This window comes from Sycon ciliatum, chromosome 4 (assembly GCF_964019385.1).
Source record: "Sycon ciliatum chromosome 4, ocSycCili1.1, whole genome shotgun sequence".
NCBI lineage: Eukaryota > Metazoa > Porifera > Calcarea > Leucosolenida > Sycettidae > Sycon > Sycon ciliatum.
Window position 1 is genome coordinate 4748516 of NC_088646.1, and position 20240 is coordinate 4768755.

At 47.7% G+C, this 20240-nt stretch overlaps 1 protein-coding gene across 4 annotated transcripts; it reads left to right on the forward strand.

Annotated features, from left to right (window-relative positions):
• Window positions 1-536: 536 nt before the first annotated feature.
• Window positions 537-14576, forward strand: LOC135814043 (metabotropic glutamate receptor 3-like). Of its 4 annotated transcripts, none has more exons than XM_065327093.1 (7): window positions 537-2908; window positions 3531-3605; window positions 4035-4322; window positions 6112-6292; window positions 10217-10450; window positions 10978-11025; window positions 13383-14576. In XM_065327093.1, the coding sequence occupies exons 1-6, from the start codon at window positions 725-727 to the stop codon at window positions 11022-11024; spliced, it is 3009 nt and encodes a 1002-aa protein (XP_065183165.1). In that variant the 5' UTR covers window positions 537-724; the 3' UTR covers window position 11025; window positions 13383-14576. The 4 variants fall into 4 exon arrangements, with proteins under 4 accessions (XP_065183165.1, XP_065183166.1, XP_065183168.1 ...); XM_065327094.1 differs by having other exon boundaries at window positions 538-2908; window positions 10247-10450; XM_065327096.1 differs by lacking the exons at window positions 10217-10450; window positions 10978-11025 and having other exon boundaries at window positions 538-2908.
• The last annotated feature ends 5664 nt before the right edge of the window (window positions 14577-20240 follow it).

Sequence of the window (20240 nt, forward strand, 5' to 3'; positions counted from 1 at the left end):
ACCTCAAATCGCTCCTCCTCCGTCTCCGCAACTACAACCAAGAGTACATAACCCCCCACTCTTGCTACAACCCACAGCCCAGCACAGGCCCCACACCCGCGGTAGATCTACCCGTCACGAGAAATATCGTATCTACAAATCTACCCACCAGCGCAGTAGATCTACGATCATACGAGACTATCCTGTAATGGTAATACCATGAATACTATCCGGTAGATGTACGGGCCCGCGGGTCTGCATGCAGCTCGTAGATCTCCCCACGTAGATCTACCGGGGTACATGTGTAGGGCTCCCTGCCCTCTACTAGTACTACAACATTGTAGTAGTATACTGGGGCTCTACCGCGGATAAACGCGTAGATCTACCGTCCGTAATCACCGGTGATGTGAAGTGCATAGTGCGCAGCTACATATGGACTACAACAAGTGCCGTGGTTGTGAACCATGGTGAACTATGTACCGCAGTACTCACCAATCCAATCCATGATCCAGCCGATCCGATCCGATCCGGTTTCATATTTTTCGCTTTGTATTTTGGTTCGCTGAGAAGTTAGGAGACCACCTGTCATGCAAGCTTGCCTGTTGTTCGTTTGCGAAAATTAGTTGTTCTCTGTCCTTTTACCTTTGGTGGGGGTGTGATAGGCCTGTCCGGGAAGAGATTTATGGTTGGAAGTTACATGTAGGTGACAGCAGGCTTCAAAGCCTGTTTGACAGGAGGAGGAGGAATGAAGGCTCTGCGGGGAGCGTGGCTTGGAATACTGGTCACACTTCTATCGATGCTCAAAGTCAAGGGCCAAAGCAGCATATTGTTCAACTCCAGCCTCTATGGACCATGCACTACGGCCTCGCCATGTATGAGTCGACAAGGAGCGATTATAGTTGGTGGTTTCTTCTCTGTCCACGATTCCAATAATAAGTCGACGTGCGGAGATGTGAGACCTGGTGGTGGGCTTCAAAGGTTGGAAGCTGCGAGATGGGCATTGGAGAATTTGCCTCTCGTTCCCACCTTGGCGCTCAACACTCAAACTACAATCGGATATGATTTGAGAGACACCTGCTCAACTGAAACGATTTTACGAGATCACGCCTTGGAATTCATAAACACTGGGAGTTCCTGCATTCATCGAGGAAAGCCAGTGTCAATTGTTCTCGGGGCATCCTCCAGTGGACTGACGTCTGCCCTCACAAATATTCTCACTCTTTTCGACCTACCACACATTAGCTACGCAGCGTCATCAGATATCCTTAGTATGAGTGGTGATACCACGTTGTTCTATCGTACCGTTCCTACTGACCAGTATCAAGTTTCCTCAGTTATAGCGCTAATGGAACACTTCAATTGGTCGTATGTGTCGTTAGTTTACTCCAATGATGACTACGGCCAAGCAGCAAACCAGGATTTTATTCAGCGACAGAGGGGTGCTGGCAACAGCTCTTTCCGCTTCTGCCTGGCCGCATCTATTGCAGTGGGCGTGCATGCCGAAGATAGCACGTATCATGATGCATTGGCGGAGCTGACTCGCAATGAGGACACTGTGTGGCATCGCAACGCCACCATTGTCATTTTATTTATGTCTGCCAAGTCGTCGCAGCGATTTTTAGAAGTTGTGCAAGGCAGTGGAGTCTTACAATCCAGACCGATGACCTTCATTGTCAGTGACACATTGTCCGGTGATGTGTACTCCCTACGCAATTTAGGTGATAAAGCTCTGGGAATTCTGTCCGTTGAGCCCTACTTTGCTGATGACGATCATGTGAAGATGTTCCTGGACGATTTTGAGGCCAGAACCTTCTCAGCATTTCCAAACACAATTGGTAACTGGTACACCGACTACTTCAAGGCTCTGTTCCCGAACTGTACGAACTTTAATTCACCGCCATGCAGGAATCACCGAGTTCGTGACAGCAAGCTCTATACACCTGACTCGAAGGTAGCATCAACCATTCGCGCAGCAGAAGTGGCTCTCACTGCTATTCACGAAACCCTCCGCCAAACATGTGTTGCACCTGGGTTTTGTTCTGCAGCAAGGGATAGTAGACCTACTGGTAATGTTGTGGATTCAACATTACTCTCTAAGATTCTTCCAGCGCTGAATATCACCAACAACAAGACGAGAGTTGCGTATGATAAGTCAACCCGCTCCTTTCTCGATGTGGCTCACCCATACAGATATGTGGTGAAAAATGTGAAGCGAGCGAACTCTTCAGTCATGCAGCAGTCAGGTCGAACAGTTGACTTTGTTGAGGTAGGCACGTGGAGCCGCGAGATGGGTTTGAGGATGACACAGCCAGTGCGTTTGGGCAATGGCGAAGCACTACAGAAGTCGATCTGTGCCGAGCAGTGCCTGGATGGCTACTACCGGCGCCTGCTGACTACCGACGGCGATTGTTGTTGGTCGTGTGTGAAGTGCGCTCCCCATCACTTTGCACGCGACAACACGGTGGTGTCGTGTGTGCGCTGTCCGTCCAGTATGGCAGCGAATAGTCGCCAAACTGGCTGCGTTGACCTGGTGCAGGAATACATTGGCTATTCCAATGCTGTCGGTGGCTTTACCGTGGCGCTTACCGTCATTGGCCTAGTAGCCACGCTTGTTGTGAGTGCTGTCTTCATCAAGAACATGACCACTCCACTTGTTGTTGCCTCTAGCCGTGAGCTGAGCACTTGCCTACTCATTGGAATTCTGTTCTCCTACCTTTTAGTCTTTCCCTTCTTCTTGCCACCGTCTCCCGCAGCCTGTGGTATTCGGCGGGTTGGCCTTGGCTTCACACTGTCACTTTCTCTGTCCGCACTCCTGGTCAAGACCAATCGTATCTCGCGTATCTTCAACAGGCGCTCGGGAGCTGGCCGCCCAAAGTACATTAGTCCTGCATCACAGCTTGTGTTTACTGGATGTTTCGTTCTGGTTGAGGTAAGTATCGCTATGTTCCTGGCATACTGCCACTACCCCGAGTATATTTACATGCTTGTGTAAGCCGGTGCCCATATCCTTCCTTCCCCCAACCAGACATCCATTCTGAGCTTGCATGGCTACCCCACCTACCCCACACTCACTCGAAGCTATGGCTTTAATTTTGGATGTCATACTGGGATTCAGGGGGGGGGGGGGGGGGGTTCTATTCAAATAGGGCTCTTTACTTCGGTACACTCATATCTGTATTTCAATCGCTGTACCACTCTTGAGGGTATTGAGGGTGGGGTTCGTCGATAAGATTATACAGCCCGGATACTCTAATGATTGAATATTCTAATGATTTCGCTTGCATTCGAATGTTCGAATCCTTGAAGAAAGAACATTTTGTTGCATCACTAACTGAAAGGCAGCCAAAACGTGCCTGGTAGTCGGGATAACGATGAATCAGTGCGCCATGAAGCAGTAAAACAAATCAAATCTTGTAAGTGAGATTGTAGATAGGATTGATTTGCTTTTCATGTTGGAGCTATTGCGTTGTCCAGCAATCACCGTGCCTATTCACGTGAGATCAGCATTGCCATCTTCTATTCGTGTTTCTGCTGCTTATGTGCCGCCCCAGGTCATACTACTGTGTGTGTGGCTGATATTGCAGCCGCCAACTCCCTTCCTGAAGGTTGAAACAGCAAACAGCAAGGTACATGTAGTGGAGATGAGTTGCCTATGTTGTGGCACGTCCGTGTGTCTTGTGGACCCGTGCAGGATGATGGCGGATAATAGAGGCCTCCCTGTAGATACGTTTGGTGTATTGCAGAGTGTTGGGGTGTGCGCAGGCATGTGGCTGTACTTTGCTATGCACGTGGTGCGATTGGCTTCACTGTCTAGCAAGCTGGCAATCTTTCATCAATGCCACTACATAGGGTGTGCATTGAAAAAGGCAAATTTGATGGAATTTGAACACCGACTGTGAGGTTCATGCCTTGAAAAAGGCAAATTTGATGGAATTTGAACACCGACTGTGAGATTGAAGTGGGCCAACTAACTGTGAGTGGGTTTCACTATTAACTCCCCCTGTAGATCCTGCATGATTCCGTGAACTGGTCTGGTGTGTTCTTGTTTGCTGCAGCTGCTGCTTGTCTGCAAGTTCTCCAGTTCCTTTGGCCTGTCAATCTCCCTGGCTTACAATATCATCCTACTTTTGCTTTGCACGTACTATGGCGTGAAGACGAGGAAGATTCCAGAGAACTTCAACGAAGCCAAGTACATCAACTTCAGCACATACACTATCTGCGCTGTCTCGTTTGCCTTCATTCCTGCGTTTGCCACGGTGCGCGAGGATATCAAACCAACAATGCTGATCCTGCCGCACATTCTCAACATGACGTGCATGTTGGCCTTCCTATTTGTGCCAAAGGTGAGTGTGCGCGTGTGTGTGCACGCAGGGGTGGCACACACGGTACGGCCGGTACGACCATGGTCGCACCACATTTCGTCCGAGGTGGTCTGCCCAATTCATATAAAAGGCCACACCTTTTTATTTCTATGTTTCTCGTCACCTGAAAATCTAAAAACGTATGCGAGAGGTGGAAAAAATAAAAAAATGACCGAAAAATAAAAAAAGTTTATTAGACCTTTGTTCACACTAAAACCCACCAATACACCATGCAAAATAGCATCCATAGTTAGCAACTAGTATGTGGTAGGAGCTTCTGTCACAATCTGTGCATGTGCAGCTAGTTTGCGCACAAAAAATGGCGACCTCGCATCATGTGTCGCGCAGGCCAGGCCACATTATGTACATGTGCATGAGTGTGCTGGTCCCCACATGCACAGTCAGTGCAGCACATTTTTTTCTTTTTTTCCTCCAGACTCCTGAATCGTATGCGCGCGGGTGACGAGAAACATAGAAGTAAAAACGTGTGGCCTAAGGCCATCATTTTTTATATGTATGTTTCGCGTCAGGTCAACATCCAGAATCATATGCGAGAGGTGGAAAAAAATAAAAAGTTGCAAAATAATAAAAAAGGCTCATCAGGTGCAGAGGTGTATAGAACTGTAGATAGCACAATAGCTCGTGCATGGTGTACATCCGAAAGAAAAATCGTACATCGAAGCACAAAATTATTATTTGCATCACTTTGGACAGAGGAGGCAACCATTGGTGCCCTTGCTTCGCTGGATTATTGTACTCAGCCTTCAGCAGCGGTGCAAAGAGCTCCGGAACGACGCATCCTCTCAGCTTGAAGCGATCGATTCGGTCTGTTGTAAGCTCATAGAATACTGCTCGCAGATGCCGAACAAACGATTTACCAACGCTGGCCTCGAGGCCATTTCTGAATCCCAGCTTCGCCGTATGCAACCAGTACTGATGACTCGCACGATCGTACACTAGCCATGCTAACTGTGCATGGTTGATTTTTTTTATTTTTTCCTGAAAAAAATCAAAACGTATGCGTGCGGACGACGCGAAACATAGATATAAAAAATGATGGCCTAACAAAGCAATAAAAAATTTGTTGGATCATTCACTCGTATGTACATACACTGTACAGATGACTCTTGCCCTGGAGTTGACCTGGTACTGTAGTATGCCAGCAACTGAACATATGCATGATTGTGATTGATAGCCCTCTTCAGCCCAAATTTGAATTTCTCCCGGGGAAGGTGTTCCCGGGGCCCCTCTTTCGTCCTGCCTCCCTTCGGTGGTGCCACTTTTTAGGACCGCGTGACGCCCCTGGCACGTGTGTGTGTGTGTGTGCGTGTGTGTGTGTTTGTGCGTGTGTGTGTGTGTGTGTGTGTGTGTGTGTGTGTGTAGTTACTGTCACTGTCAGTTTTATGTGGTGCCATCGAAAGTGATTCTACCGTTTAGATGCGCTGCATGACTGTATCCGAAAAGTGTTCAATGCGGCGCATCACAAATAATTCACATGTACAGTGTTGGGACTTACAGATACCCTTCGCTGGGCCTTCGGTCTTTTTGCTGGTGACCTGACTACCCAACTTACTTCTTTCTCCTCTCCTTTTTTTTCTTCTTCCTTTTTTTCTCTCTGCCTGACTCCTTACTTTCCAGGATAATAGATCAGATTCATCCCCGTCGAAGATATTACACTGTTTATATTAGCAAACGTTTGTGTTTTTTGCTCAGCACTATCAACGTGGTATGTTGTTCTGTTGCTGTCGTGTGTGTGTGTGTGTGTTGCCAGGCATATATCATAGTGTTCCATCCTGAAAAGAATGTGCGCAGCACAGCACGCCGGAAGTCCAAGGATTACGGACGCAAGTATCAGATGCGCCACACGTCACGCAAGCGCCAGAGCAACAACTCAACTGGATCGCCGGCGGACAGCGACGTAGCGCAGCCCCTGCCACGCAGTGCGCAAACAGGTACAGTTGTGTGCGTGCGTGTGTGTGTGTACGTGTGTGTGCGTGTGTGTGTGTCCATTGCTGTTGTCATCGGTGCGGGCATTTACTATTGTGCTGCTGCGTTAGGTGTGCAGGGTGGATCTACCCGCGAGAGGTCTTGCATGCGCTACCTCATGTGGGGTGCTGCTCAACGACATCCGATCAAGCGGAAGAATGCCACGCCGGGCGCTGTGCAACCCTAGATCTGTGGGCACTGGGATGTAAACTGGTGCAGGGCGCAAACTTGATTCATGCGATCGGGTTACATTGAGTAGCACTGTACATGTTTTGTCTGTACATTAAAGGGGAAGTTAAGCCTAAAATCAAAATTCACCAGTTGTAGTCTTCGGGGTGCGGAGTTGAATGGTCTTGGTCCGAGGAAGCTGAGACGCTCCCTTCCTACTTTAATCCCAATCAAACTCGCGCACTTCCACCGAAACCGAGTGACTGCGCCCTACTAGATGGGGATTTGTATGCAAAATGCCACTCAAGGCGCCATTTCGTTCATATAAAAGCACGGATGACCGCGATTGACCCATATGTTGTAGTCTTTTGGACGCTGAGTCGACTGGTTTTGGTCCGAAAAGGCTGCGATGCAGCGTTCGGCCCTTATTCCCAATCGAACATGGTTGAACAAGCGGTCACGTGCTCCTGCGTACACCAGTCACCTGGTCACCGTGCCTGCAGGGTACAACTTACAGCCTGTTTGACCTTTTTTGGGGTGCATTCATGTCCCTCGAGTTGAATCTTGGTGTGAAAGTTGTCGCCTGCTGGCGCGGTGACCAGGACTGAGGTGACTTGGGCACGCAGGAGCACGTGACCGCTTGTTCAACCATGTTCGATTGGGAATAAAGGAGGAACGCTGCATCGCAGCTTTCTTGGACCAAAACCAGGCGACTCAGCGTCCGAAAGACTACAACATATGGGCCAGTCGCGGTCATCCGTGCTTTTATAAGAACGAAATGGCGCTTTTAGTGACATTTTGCATACAAATCCCCATCTAGCAGGGCGCAGTCACCCAGTTTCGGTGGAAGTGCGCGAGTTCGATTGGGATTCAAGTAGGAAGGGAGTGTCTCAGCTTCCTCGGACCACGACCATTCGATTCAGCACCCCGAAGACTACAACTGGTGAAAATTTGATTTTAGGCTTAACTTCCCCTTTATAAGTCAGATCTGTTCACTTTGATATCCTCAGCAACTAAGTTAGGAGTATCAGGAAATAGAAATGCAATAAATGCAAGAGTCTTGGAAAAGGAAGAATATTGCAGGTTTCCATGCACCATTTCATTCTTCCACAGCCAGGTGAAACGCCATAGTCTTTTACACGCGCGCGCACACACACACACACACAAAACGGAGCTTTCCTTTTGATGTCTAGACATACGTCGTAGAGAGTAGCAGTTGCTGGAATTATGTTTTTAGATTATTAAGCTTCTCCAGGGAAAACTCCATGACCTTACCAAGTCGGCCATCTTGGAAGTGCTCACATGACTGCCGCTGTTCTTTAATCTAATTTGGCAGCAAGAGATAGTTCTTGCTATTGTGGTTCACTGTTGGCTTGCCTGGCAGGCCTTGCTTGAGCCTAGGTTGTGGCTCTTTGCACTGGTATTTGTCCATTGCATAGACATCCTTGACGAATGCGGGAACAAGGACATGTTAGATTCCGGAGTGGTATTTTTCCTGCAAACCAACTTGACACCAATGCCGCCGTCACCGTTCAAGAATACAAATGAGCTTGAAGTCTGCCGTTAGAGAAGCCTTTTAGAATACTGTCCACCTCTGTTCACCCCGATGTACATCTCGTAGAATATATCTGCCAGTTCCTTGGACGAATGAACGGCTATCAGTTTTAACTTAACCGCGTTAGTTACGCTGGTCATCTTCATAGATACGAAGGAGGTGGCGTGGGCATGTTTTTAATCTAGTACCCTGCAGCTGTGCTGCCACTATGACTATTTTTAACCTGTAGGATGAGAGTGCATGCTTGTAAATTGAATGTAGGCAGTGCACATGAGACAGTGTAGTTTTAAATTAGTGATGTATGCATGCTATCGATGACTCTTATCTTGAAATGCCTCTGCGTAAATGGAAATGGCTTGAAAACACCTCAATGAATCTAAATGCATGATAGCAGTCGCCATGTAGCAGCTGTCTACGATAACATGATATTGTTAAATTGTTAACGCTGATTCCCATGAGTAGCCTTGTGCTGGTGCTGAATATGGCGAGGCACTGAACTAGTCTCTGCTTATCTATAAAAAATCTTATTGTTGAAGCAGTGCTCAAAGATTATGCACTGAATCTAGCTACTAACCTGCCTTGAGTGATGATTCCTTTAACACGAATCCCTGGAAGATATAATCTGAGACACTGGGACTGCTTTGAAAGGACGATGATGTAAACTTCTTTACAGTTGTGCTAAACGCACAGTGCAGTTGTGTGCGTAAAAGCATGCGATTACTTGGAGGGTGTGTGTCGGTGTGGAATGTATATACATGTAGACTCTACTAGAGGTATGGCTACCTGTTGAGGTATATACATTTGGAATGTATACACATGTAGAGGTATGGCTACCTGTTCTAAGCAGCAAAGCCTGACTGTACAGTGGTTTCGCCAAGTCCCGTGCCTGCTCACTTCTCTCCACTGCACTTCCCTCCATGAGTTGCTGCGTGGAGTCAAGTTACACTTTCCCCATCCTCAGCCCTGATCGGCTAGCTGTGCGGGATCGGTCATTTTGTGGCTGACTGCTGGTCGTCTGGGGAACTCTTATCCCTATTCCCAATCCTGCCCACTTACATGTCATTCTTGTTCACGGCTAAAGTTTAAAGCCTATATGTATACACGAGTCACAGAGTACCACGCATCTGGATTGTTGTAACTAATACTTGTAGTTTCATGCCAGATGGCAATCTTCAGACAACTGAATGTATATGTATGGGGATCATCTCTTGAGCCACCATTCCCCACGCATGCATGGTCTCTGGAATATACTGTACTTTCCCAAATTTTCGTTCATTGCATCTTTTTTATACCTAACTTTCAAGAGCTAGCCTAACCCTGACACACATCCGATAAGGGACTGCTTCTCCTTACCTGCAATTTCTGTCTTTTGCCCTCCTATCGAAAATTCTGAGCACCGAAAGATTTCCGAGATTCAAATACCCACATGCAGCTCAATGCTAGGAGACCCCTTCCAATGGACGTTCAAACTATTGGTAGCCTGCAGCTGGCATTTTAGCAACACACCCCTGATAACGTTTTGCATTTCGGTATACAGCCAGTCTGACGCTGCATACGAGCTTTGTTCTCTGTATAACTGTTATCTGTCACCTGGGATTGACACGGTCCTCCTTCTTCGTTTTCTTCTGCTCCATCACGCTTCTATTTCTCTCTCTCTCTCTCTCTCTCTCTCTCTCTCTCTCTCTCTCTCTCTCTCTCTCTCTCTCTCTCTCTCTCTCTCTTGCTCTCTCTCTGTCCCTGGCTCTCTCTCTGGCTCTCTCTCTCTCCCTCTTTCTCTCTCTCTCTCTCTCTCTCTCTCTCTCTCTCCATCTCTCCATCTCTCTCTCTCTCTCTCTCTCTCTCTCTCTCTCTCTCTCTCTCTCTCTCTCTCTCTCTCTGGCTGTGGCTGTGGCTCTCTGGCTTTATCTCTCTCTCTGGCTCTCTCTGGCTGTGGCTGTGGCTCTCTCTCTCTCTCTGGCTCTCTCTCTCTCTCTCTCTCTCTCTCTCTCTCTCTCTCTCTCTCTCTCTCTCTCTCTCTCTCTCTCTCTCTGGCTCTCTCTCTCTCTGGCTCTCTCTCTCTCTCTCTCTCTCTCTCTCTCTCTCTCTCTCTCTCTCTCTCTCTCTCTCTCTCTCTAAACTACATTGACAATTAACCCTTGGTTTGTGTTGCATCTTTAATCTGATAAAGTACATGGCAACTTGACTTTCCCACACACAGCGGACACACATCTGCACCCTGGCCAAGGTTACATTCGCTCGGGCACCGCCTGCTCTGTAGACTACTCGCCAAAGGCCAGTACTCACAGCGCCGGTGCAGGGGTCGTCATCATCAGGACTGGCAATGACTCCTCTGCAGACGACGGTGTGCCCATCAAGATTAATATAGACAGCGTTGTCATCGGGTCCAGCTTACATAGCGCAGGTCAGTAGCGCGCATATACCGCTGTGCACACTGATATGCGGCATGTGCAGCCTGCCTGCTGCCTGCTTTGATAAATTGAGGAAATGAATGAATTTTATGCAAGAGGAGTGAAGTTTCCTTAATTTTAAGGCCATCTAACATAAAAGTTCACAATTGTAATCTCTGAACTGGGTTGTTACAATGTACTGAAGTATGCTCGATTTGGAACAACGCATGTCAAGTGCCAGTCTGATTATTGAAAAGGGCAGGAATTTGTCATCATATTGTGCGTGTGTGTAATAGTGGGGGAAGTGAATCTTTGACTCCTCTATATCAACTTGTTCGAAAGACTTGTGCAACTGTGAATTATTTCGGGAACAATGACAAGTTGCAAACAACAAAATGTTAACCTTGGCTTGTCACCACAGATAGGTTAAATATAGTCATCTTCTCTCTATTTTTTTGTGGAGACCCACTAACACCTGAACTCGACCGTTTTTACTTTAGCCTTTTTGTTTAAATCTGTGCGATATGGCTTTGTTTCACAGGTTCAACCTCACCGGTATCGCTAAGGCATCGAACTGACTCTAATTGATGTATGTAACTTAAATTAATGTGAACTCTTTTGAATTGAAACACTCTGAGAGCTTGTGTTTGTCTTCTTTATCCACTAAGACAGGGAAAAGGCCTGAGTAACTTGCCCATTGGCGGCACACCATGTGCTGTTTAAAAACATAATCCAACAGTGACATTCTTCCAATGCTGCCCTTATTTTCAAATTAATTCTTTGTGCTGCCTAATTGAAATATTGAATGCGCACTAATACCTATGATACTCAATATACAATGATAATTGACATCGTGCGAATAAAATAATCATAACTTAGCCAGCTGTAAGACAAGACTGAAACCTGTTTTGAGAAATCAGCTTAATTAAAATGCTTCTTCAGGAACAGGCTTTGAAACTGACGTCCCTCTCCTCTTCTTATCTTGGCTGGTTCTGATCCTCGTGCTGTCGGCGATGGTGACATCCAGGAGTGATGCCGTGTACACAGCATTGGACATGGTCCATATTGTTTGCGTTAACGTTCGGCTGCGTTGTTCGATGCCAAGCAGTCGTGAATTGTCAGTATTTGGTAGCTGGGTGTTTGACACTTGACCTGGATCTTTACCCGCCGCTGAAATCGAGCCTTCGCCTGACTTGCGCAAATGCCAAGCAGCTCTTCTTCGTAGTGCCATTGCCCTGTGGAGCCACCTTTTCGTACACTGCACTATCCAATATCAGTCAACAGTAGCTCACAGGAATATGCAACTCTGCACACTGGGTCGACCAGGGCAAAAAAGGTATCATGTGGTGCAAAAATCGATGCAAGTAAATTGCACGTTTGCTACTACGGGCAGTTTGAATGTGCCGCGCCTTTTCCCACTTTCCTTCAGGGACTGAACTCCTTTCTAAGGCTGTCATCACACCGCGGTACAAAGCGCTGCGTCTATGATCCGTATACGGGGCGAAAACGGGGAGAGTAGACATGGGGGGGGGGGGGTATACGACTTTTGGATGAATGTGCGTATCTCCTCCAGTGTACACGCCGTCATGTTTCTGGAGAAAGTGGAAAATTGAAACGCACGTACAAGGTCGCTTGGAAAAATGATTGGGTGACATACGTACGTTCATCCGAAAACTATACCCCCCTCTCCCTACCACGTCTACGTTTTCCGTTTCCTCTGCTCCCGTTTTCACTCCGTACATGGATCATCATGGTAACCGACCAAAAACACCTTATGTGGATGTAGACGCAGCGCTTTTTACCGTAGCGTGATGACAGCCTAACTTGCTGGATGCCAGAGAGTCGTAGCATCTAGGTAGATGGCACGGCTGACTGTAATATAACTCTAAATGATGGTGGTTTCGCAACCAGGCTGCCTGTTCCAGTCGCTCGTGGGCAGTGCCGGTTTATCCACGCTTCCTTTGTGGCATCACTCAGCGTCAGTACGCTAAAGCCGCGATCTTGAGTTGCATTGACCACGGATCACATACACCTTCCTAATTCAGAATCGAGACGCACATCGTTTCGGGTACTATGATCTTGTGCCGTCCCCCTTGATGCTACGACTCTCTCGGGATACATTCAATGTGGGCCTTCACCGCACGAGGTTTTTTTTCCCTTCGGCAGAGCATACCGCAATCCCAGGGCAAGTATGCACTGTTGGAAGCGTGCATACTTTTAGTGACTCTCGGGCGCATGTACAGTACAGTGTACAGTACAGTTGTAGAACCTTTCTTATCCGGTTCTCGCGAACCTGACCACCTCCGTCCACCTAGTAGTACCCTGCACGTAGGTACTTGCAGTCGAATCTTGAAATCCTCTTTCATGGCGGCCAGCTGAACCACTTTGCCGCATGCAATATCACAGCCCTCAGCTTTTACTCTGGTTATGCTGGTGAGTGGTGAGTGGTATCAACCTGGGGCCAGTGGGCCCAGCCGAAGAGTGTGACATGTCATCTCCCCTGTGGCTAAGTCTAGCGTTATATCTGAGCTACGAGCGCTTATGTGGTGCAGGTGGCCAGATAAGTGAGGTTCTATTGTTGAGTCGATGCCCTGAAGGGTGTATCGGTTATGCTGGTTGCCGACATGCGATCTTATCCGTAATTGACGTGGCGATGGGAAGATACTGTGGCAAGAAGGAGCCACGGGTATGTGTGATCCCCGGTAGCCTAATCGGTAGGGCACTGTCCCGGAAAGACAGGGGCGCTGGGTTTCGAATCCCGCCCGTGGATCCTTCTTTTGCAACAGTACCGGTACTTCATCCAGAACTCCAGCTGCCCATGACAAACATGTATTTCTTCATGTAACCTTAGCTGATCCATTGCAGTAGGCCTAGCCGTGACACACTGTTCCTTTTCTGACCATGCGTGAATTCTTGGTTTGTCTGCTTCTCATCTCAACTTTCTAGCCGCATGCATGGAGCCCATGCTGGGATCACCAGTAGCTAGTACGCAATACTTGCAGTGAACATGGGCCACTGATCTTCTTTGCCAAGATCACTTCACTGATCTTCCTGCGCTCTCCTTGGTCCCGCCGTGGGAGGGAAATGCCTATCAACTCTATAACGTTGATAGCCACACAACAATACTGATGTCTCAGGTTCACTGGTGCAAGTGACCTCTTTCTGTGAATTAACTGACCATATCCTGTTTAGCAGCTTTTTGTTTTCTTGCTCGATGAAGTTGGTCGCCCATGCAACATTTGATGCCAGGTTCCTGTATCACCTCTCAGTTTTTTTCATGCAACACTTTCATGTAACTAGTTTTCTTTATTTCTTTTGCATGAGGATGTGTCCTCGTGTCTGCATGCCCTCTTTCCCCCCCCCCCCCCTCTCTCTCTCTCTCTCTCTCTCTCTCTGTATAGATATCTGCTCTTCATTGGAGTGCCTATAATATGATTAAAACCTACATTGCATTGTCACAACATTCTGCCTCAAGAACAAATACGTTTCTGTATGCTCTTTGCAGGCTAAATTAATTTGAAGTTTGGGAGAAATGAAATTGTCTATAATGTTTCCAAGCCTGCCAGAGCCAGATAAGCTGAGATGAATTTGTTTTTTCCCCCAATTAATATTTGTTAGAACATGTATGATAACGTTTGCCCTGTGGCCTATAATTTTGAGTTTAGAGGCAGCACAGAATGGCTGCAACTGGTCTTGCATCATTACTCGCTTCACAGACACTCTTGTTGCATGTGCATGTGCTAAAACGATGCGCTCCGCTCACACCTTTAAATCTCCGTTTTTTCTACTTTTCTCTTGGATGCCTTGTTCATCTGCTGCCCGGTCACACACACACACACACACACACACACACACACACACACACACACACACACACACACACACACACACACGCCGCTTTGACCTTGATCACTGTAGTAGTATGCATTGTGCAATGGTAATGATTTAATAGCTTGTCACTTGCCTTTGCACACACTGTGCCGTGCCGCCGCCTCATGTGCCCCTTCATCAACTGGTAGTGGTTTTTCGATAGTTGTCTTCTATTTTTTGTTGTTGTTTAGGGGTACATCCATTGCATTGCTCTGCTCGTACAAGAACCGGTGCTTAACTGTTAGCTCTTCCCTTTTGTAACTGCTGGTACATGCCGGCCTTGGTGTGGGTGGGGGGGGGGGGGGGGCTGGTCCCCATGCAGGCATGAGAATTGAACTGATTGTTACCATGGGTCGTTTTAGTGGTGGATCATGGTGATAACTGCTTCAGATCACATGAGTGACCCATGTTGAGTCCTGTGTGGGTGGGTCTCTGTGTCATATTGGCCATTTGGTACTGACACCAGTATCACCAGGCTGTGCAGGCAGAAATCATGGGGGCGCAGGCTAGGCTGAGCCAGTCGTTGGCCAAGCCACGGATCGGCGACCAACGTGTGGTTTACTGCCAGTGCTCAGTGGGCAGGTCATGTGTACTTTGTCATACACACTGCTATATCTCGCTTCCGCTCCTCACACAACTCCCACTCCCCGTCGCAATGTAGTACTTCAAAGTAGTTGAATGTACCGATGCTAGCGAAACGGGCAATCATACATGAAATAGACCAGGTGTCAGGTGATAAGCCACCCATTCTTTACAATGTGGCACTTGGGCCCATGCACTTGAAGAAAATGATCTCTTTAAAATTATTAAAAGAATTGCAGTGCGCTTGTTATGATATTTCCGAAGTCCACGATCTATGTAGTGCATTTGTTGTGTAATTTTGCGGGGAAAAAAGAAAGCAATATGAATAAACCGTAAAATGATTTCTTCAGAAAAAAGTAAAGTTCGCAGATCCTGTGACATTTCTACTGGCTTTACGATTTTTCAGGACACTGTTATCAGCCTCCCATAAGTCACTGAGTTTCCTAAAAAGAAAGAAGAAAAGAGAAAAAAATGACTGACGCAGTCTGATGGTGATCTACAATACTAGTACATGTACATTGCATCGAATCTCAAGTGTCAACTGAACAGCCAGCCTGAGGCTGTGAATATCATGTAGGGAAATGTCCGGGCCACAGGGTGCATTTTAAAACCTTTCGGACTGAAGGAAGTTGTCCTCTATATTATGGAGTTTTCCTTCGTTGAGAAGTGTCCTTTGTTGAGAGGTGTCCTGGTTATGAGGTACCCTTTGTTGAGAAGTGTCCTGGTTATCATAGTGGAGGTGTCCTTTGTTGAGAAGTGTCCTGGCTACAGAGGCGTCCTTTGTTGAGAGGTGTCCGCCAATGCCATGAGGTGTCCCGCTGTTTGAAGTATTGTCATCCTTATTCAGTGCCAGCTGAAAACGTATCCAGGAAAGAAGCTATTAGTAATCACTGATGCTTGTGAGGTGTTCCAGAGTGGTCTTGATGTAAGAACAGCCGTCCTCGGACTGCACACCTCAGTTCATAACATTTTGAAGCAAAGGAGAGGAGGAGACTGAGAAACTGCCTGCATGCCTGTTTCTGCCACTAACTGCTGCTGAGCAGCATTTAGTTACATTGACCTGGTAGCTCTGCCTCATCCTCTATGGCAAGAGTGACGTCTGTGATGCGTGTTACCAGCGCATCCACCGTTCCCTGCCGATAGTCGCGGTGCCGCTCCTCAGTCCACACCACGTGTGACAGGTAATCGACAACAAGTGCTTCGCGCGATTTCCCCTCCGGAACGGCTGTCAAGTGCACGTGACTGGGGATGAGTACAGTGAAGATGAAGACGGAACGGGGATACGCACTGGCGCTTGTGTCGCAGAAAGAGAAGAACAGCTGAGGCACGGGATGGGGCATCTGATCAATGTGCTCAACAATTACCACGGGCGGAGCTGGCGGTGTTTTCTTCCTGTGTCCTGCTTGTAAAAACGTGCTGATCTTGCGATGCACGCCCTCTTGAGTGGCATGGTTATCGGCATCATCATCACCAGTACCTAGGACCGTGTTGGAGTTGAGGATGTCGATAGAGTCGGAATCATTGCCGGTGAACGCTAGAGCCACGCGGCGAGCAAAGCAAGCCAGTGTGTCATTGCCACGACCAGTAGCCTGCGCTGCTAGAAGGAAGATGGCTGGCTGGTCTGGCTTTGCATGGCAGAGGTGATGCTTGCCGCGGCCTGCCAGTGCCTTCCAGGTATGCTGCGTCTGAGATAGAAATCCGTAGTGTTTCATGTGTTCAAGAGATCGCATGAAGCCAGCCGGAGAGATCTGACTGTATGCATCGACCCCGCCACTGCAAGTGAAGTCAGCATTTGACCCAGGCCCTGCAAGAGACCATGCCAGCAACACTCCCATGACGACGAACACCATAGCTACGATGAAAGGCCCACGCGAGGATGTTGATGAGCGTGCATCTGGCTCAGGAGTTGAGCATCCCGGCACATGAGCTGGCTCGGCGCAATCTCCGGGTGCCGATATCGGTCGTTGCCCTTGCTTGTTACTTGCAAAAGCCTGGTAACTATCAGACTCCTTACGTGACGAGGCTGTGCTAGTGCTGACGTCATCCGGATCCGATTTGCTGGAATCAGCTGCCGTAGGTGGGCTGGCTTCCCTGCCATCTTGTGGACTGGCACGCGTGGCAGGAAAACTAGGCTCACCGAGCTTTGCCGAGCGAACAACTGGAACGTCAACAGCCAGCTGCTGCTCTGTAGCATGAACATAGGGCGATGCCGCAGCACTTGCATCACCAACAATGTTATCTTCATCACATACTGCTTCTACTGCTGGCCCTAGTGCTGCAGCTGGATGGGCTACAGTCGTAGCTTCCTGGCCAGTATTTTCAGCAGCTGCAGAGGCCTGTATCTGGGACAATGGTCGCCTGTCATCCAGTTCTGTGCCGGCCTGGGTGCCAGGCGTATCAATGCCTTCTGCATCCGTGCTACTACTACTAGTGTTGATTGCAGTGTCTGCACTGCCGTCCTGGCTGCTGCCATTCAGTGTCCCAGCAGCAGCAGCAGCACCACCACCACCACCACCACCACCACCACCACCACCACCACCACCACCACCACCACCACCACCACCACCACCACCACCACCACCACCACCACCACCACCACCACCACCACCACCACCACCACCACCACCACCACCACCACCACCATCATCACCATCACCACCACCATCGTTTGTGTCTGCAGTGGGTAGGTATTGTACTGTGCTATCACCAACACTACAGCTGTCCGTTACCAGTAGCTCCTCACCCCGCGGCTCATCGGCACCTTGATCCGGGGATGCTGGAGCGGCACCGCGCTCTTCTACTACCACTGCATCACTCTCTGCTGCAGCACTATTAGTATTACCATCAGCAGCTTGTATATTACGATTGGTGAGACTGTTGCCATGACTGCCGACAGAGCTTTCTGGGCCTGGGATTCCTATGTGATATGCTTGAGCGGCATCAGTGCCGTCAAGATCGTCCACTTTTGTCTGTGTGACGTCATCATCAACCCTGACCATGCCGACACCATGTACCAGATGTACACTGCCACTGGATTCAGTGCCCGATGTTTCAATGTCTGAATCCTCATCACAGCTCCGAGTTCCGCTTGGGGAATACGAGCTAGGACTACTTCGGGATGTGTCGCTGAAGGCACTAGCCGTGTGCGTAACAGCCGTGACTGCATGATCGACTGCTAATGCTATGTTAGGGCGTAAGTCATCGTCATCATCATCGTCCTTCTTCACATCATTCACACCAGCATAAATGGATGGGGTCCCCGCCTCGCACTGCCGGTCCCCACCTGCCACTGGCTCTTCAACTTCAGGAACGAGATCCGGATCATCCATTTTTTGATTTTTCATGTACCGCCGGCGAGCCATGATCGATGCGATGATCGATCCTTTCTGCCACAAAATAATTTTACAGCTCAATCTTTCGCTGCCTGACGTGGCACTAATAATGCTCGCTGCTAAACTTTAGCCTAAACTCTGATCTGGGCTGCACGAACAGTCCTATGCTATGTGTAGCTGCTGAAACTAATAAAAGTTTCCATCTGATGCTGACGAAGTAGGACAAAACTACAGCTGTACTGCCAGGTTGAGACTACTGCCGCGTTGAGTGTTCTGACTGTTCCTGTTTACCTGGTTACTTCGTTTCAGAATTTGTAGCTAGCGGCGTCAGTGACACGCGCTACGCGTAGATCTACGCTAGAGCCTTCTGCTTGAGAATGAGACTTGATGACTGAGCGATGGAAAACGATACAGTAAACGCACCCTGCTGCGCCTTGGCTTGAGAGTTGAGTTGACATGTTCGACGGAGACGGGGAAACTACCCGGGACGTAGATCACTAATGGTGTTATGTCATGATGACGACAGTGGCTAAGTTTCAGTATGTGATCGTCGTGATTGTCACTGCACTGATTCATCAGCCATTCGCCACTACAATAAAAATACTCAATCTGCGATATAATAATTAAATATAAACATAAGTCTACGCACAGGTACATGTACATACAATGAACAAGAATACAGTATGTCATAATCATGCATGAAAGAAGTGCTGTTTTCTCTGTTCTAAACGTCTCTAGCATGCATAGGAAATGGCTCCAGAAATGATATTCATATCGGGGACACTTATGCATTTTGTTGTACTTATGGCCACTTAAATTGATGTAGAAAGTACGAAAGTCAATGTTCTGAACTTCAAGGCCCTATACATGTGCAACAAAATGCATAAAGACGGTATACCCCATACGAATATAACGTTTTTTTCACCTATCATTAAAGAGGTTTGAAAGAATTCTGAGGCTTCCTGCACTCTTCATAATAGAAAGAGGTTTTGGTGGACACGCCCATTCCAGTCTCACTGCAAATCTGAACCAATTCCATGAATTAGTCTTGCCTGGTGTAACACTATTGTAAGCATGTAACCGCGGGCCAGGGAGGTATGTAATTAAGTGCTGGTCTACGTTGATAGATTACATGAAGCCGATGATGAAGGATTTGGCCATTTGGGGCCTTGCCTGTCGGTAGCATGCTTCACAGCAAGGACATACAGTGTACTTAGTACGCCACACCGTACTACATTATGATAAGGAAATTCTATATATTCACTGGTTTTAATGGAAATTCTATGTCCGTATAATCAGGACATCGCACAGCTTCCTTGTACTTCAAAGTACAATCATAGAATTACAGCTCACATCAACCACTCAATACACAATCATGGTCATCAGTGTTTGGCAACAGGGCTTTTACACCACTGATGAAACCATGAATAGTGCGCATCCCTCAAATTGCATTTTTTTGCTGCATTGTGATTTGTGATTACATACACGTCATTGAAAATGGGCATGATGGATTGATGGTGCAGCTCTACATTTACGTATCAACAGTCATCAAGGAGAACACCATCCACGTGTCACAGACAAAAGCCAAACACCGGGCAAACGCACGGTCATCGATAGCTCAGAGTAGAGGTCACGGAATGCCCTAGATATGAACGAAAGCACTAGGTGACAGATAACACCTGGTAGCTGTGACTAGAGTTGACATTTTAAGAATTGTTTTAGCTTGAAAGTAAAAAAAAGACTTCATAGAAAAAATAGCTCAACATACTTGAAGCACATATGCAGTCAAGAACAAACGTGACGTTGTTGACAAATTGCAATGAGCAAGTCAAACAGGAGAGAACCAAGCACAGGGGAATATCAAGCAGATGCCACGCCCTATTCTCAACAGCAGCCAGGATCTAAATAATTGCAGTCCGCAGCAGCAGCAGCAGAAATGCTTAAAAAACTACTTGTAAAAACGTTGCTACATGTACTAGTCATGGTCCCTATTTTTATGCTGTGATTGTCATGAATATGT

Excerpts from the sequence above, each read along its gene's own strand:
- LOC135814043 (XM_065327093.1), top strand. The coding sequence starts at position 725 with ATGAAGGCTCTGCGGGGAGCGTGGCTTGGAATACTGGTCACACTTCTA. Across the intron at positions 6,293-10,216 it reads GCCACGCAGTGCGCAAACAG|TACATGGCAACTTGACTTTC; the intron begins GTACAGTTGTGT and ends AATCTGATAAAG. Across the intron at positions 10,451-10,977 it reads GTCCAGCTTACATAGCGCAG|GTTCAACCTCACCGGTATCG; the intron begins GTCAGTAGCGCG and ends TTTGTTTCACAG.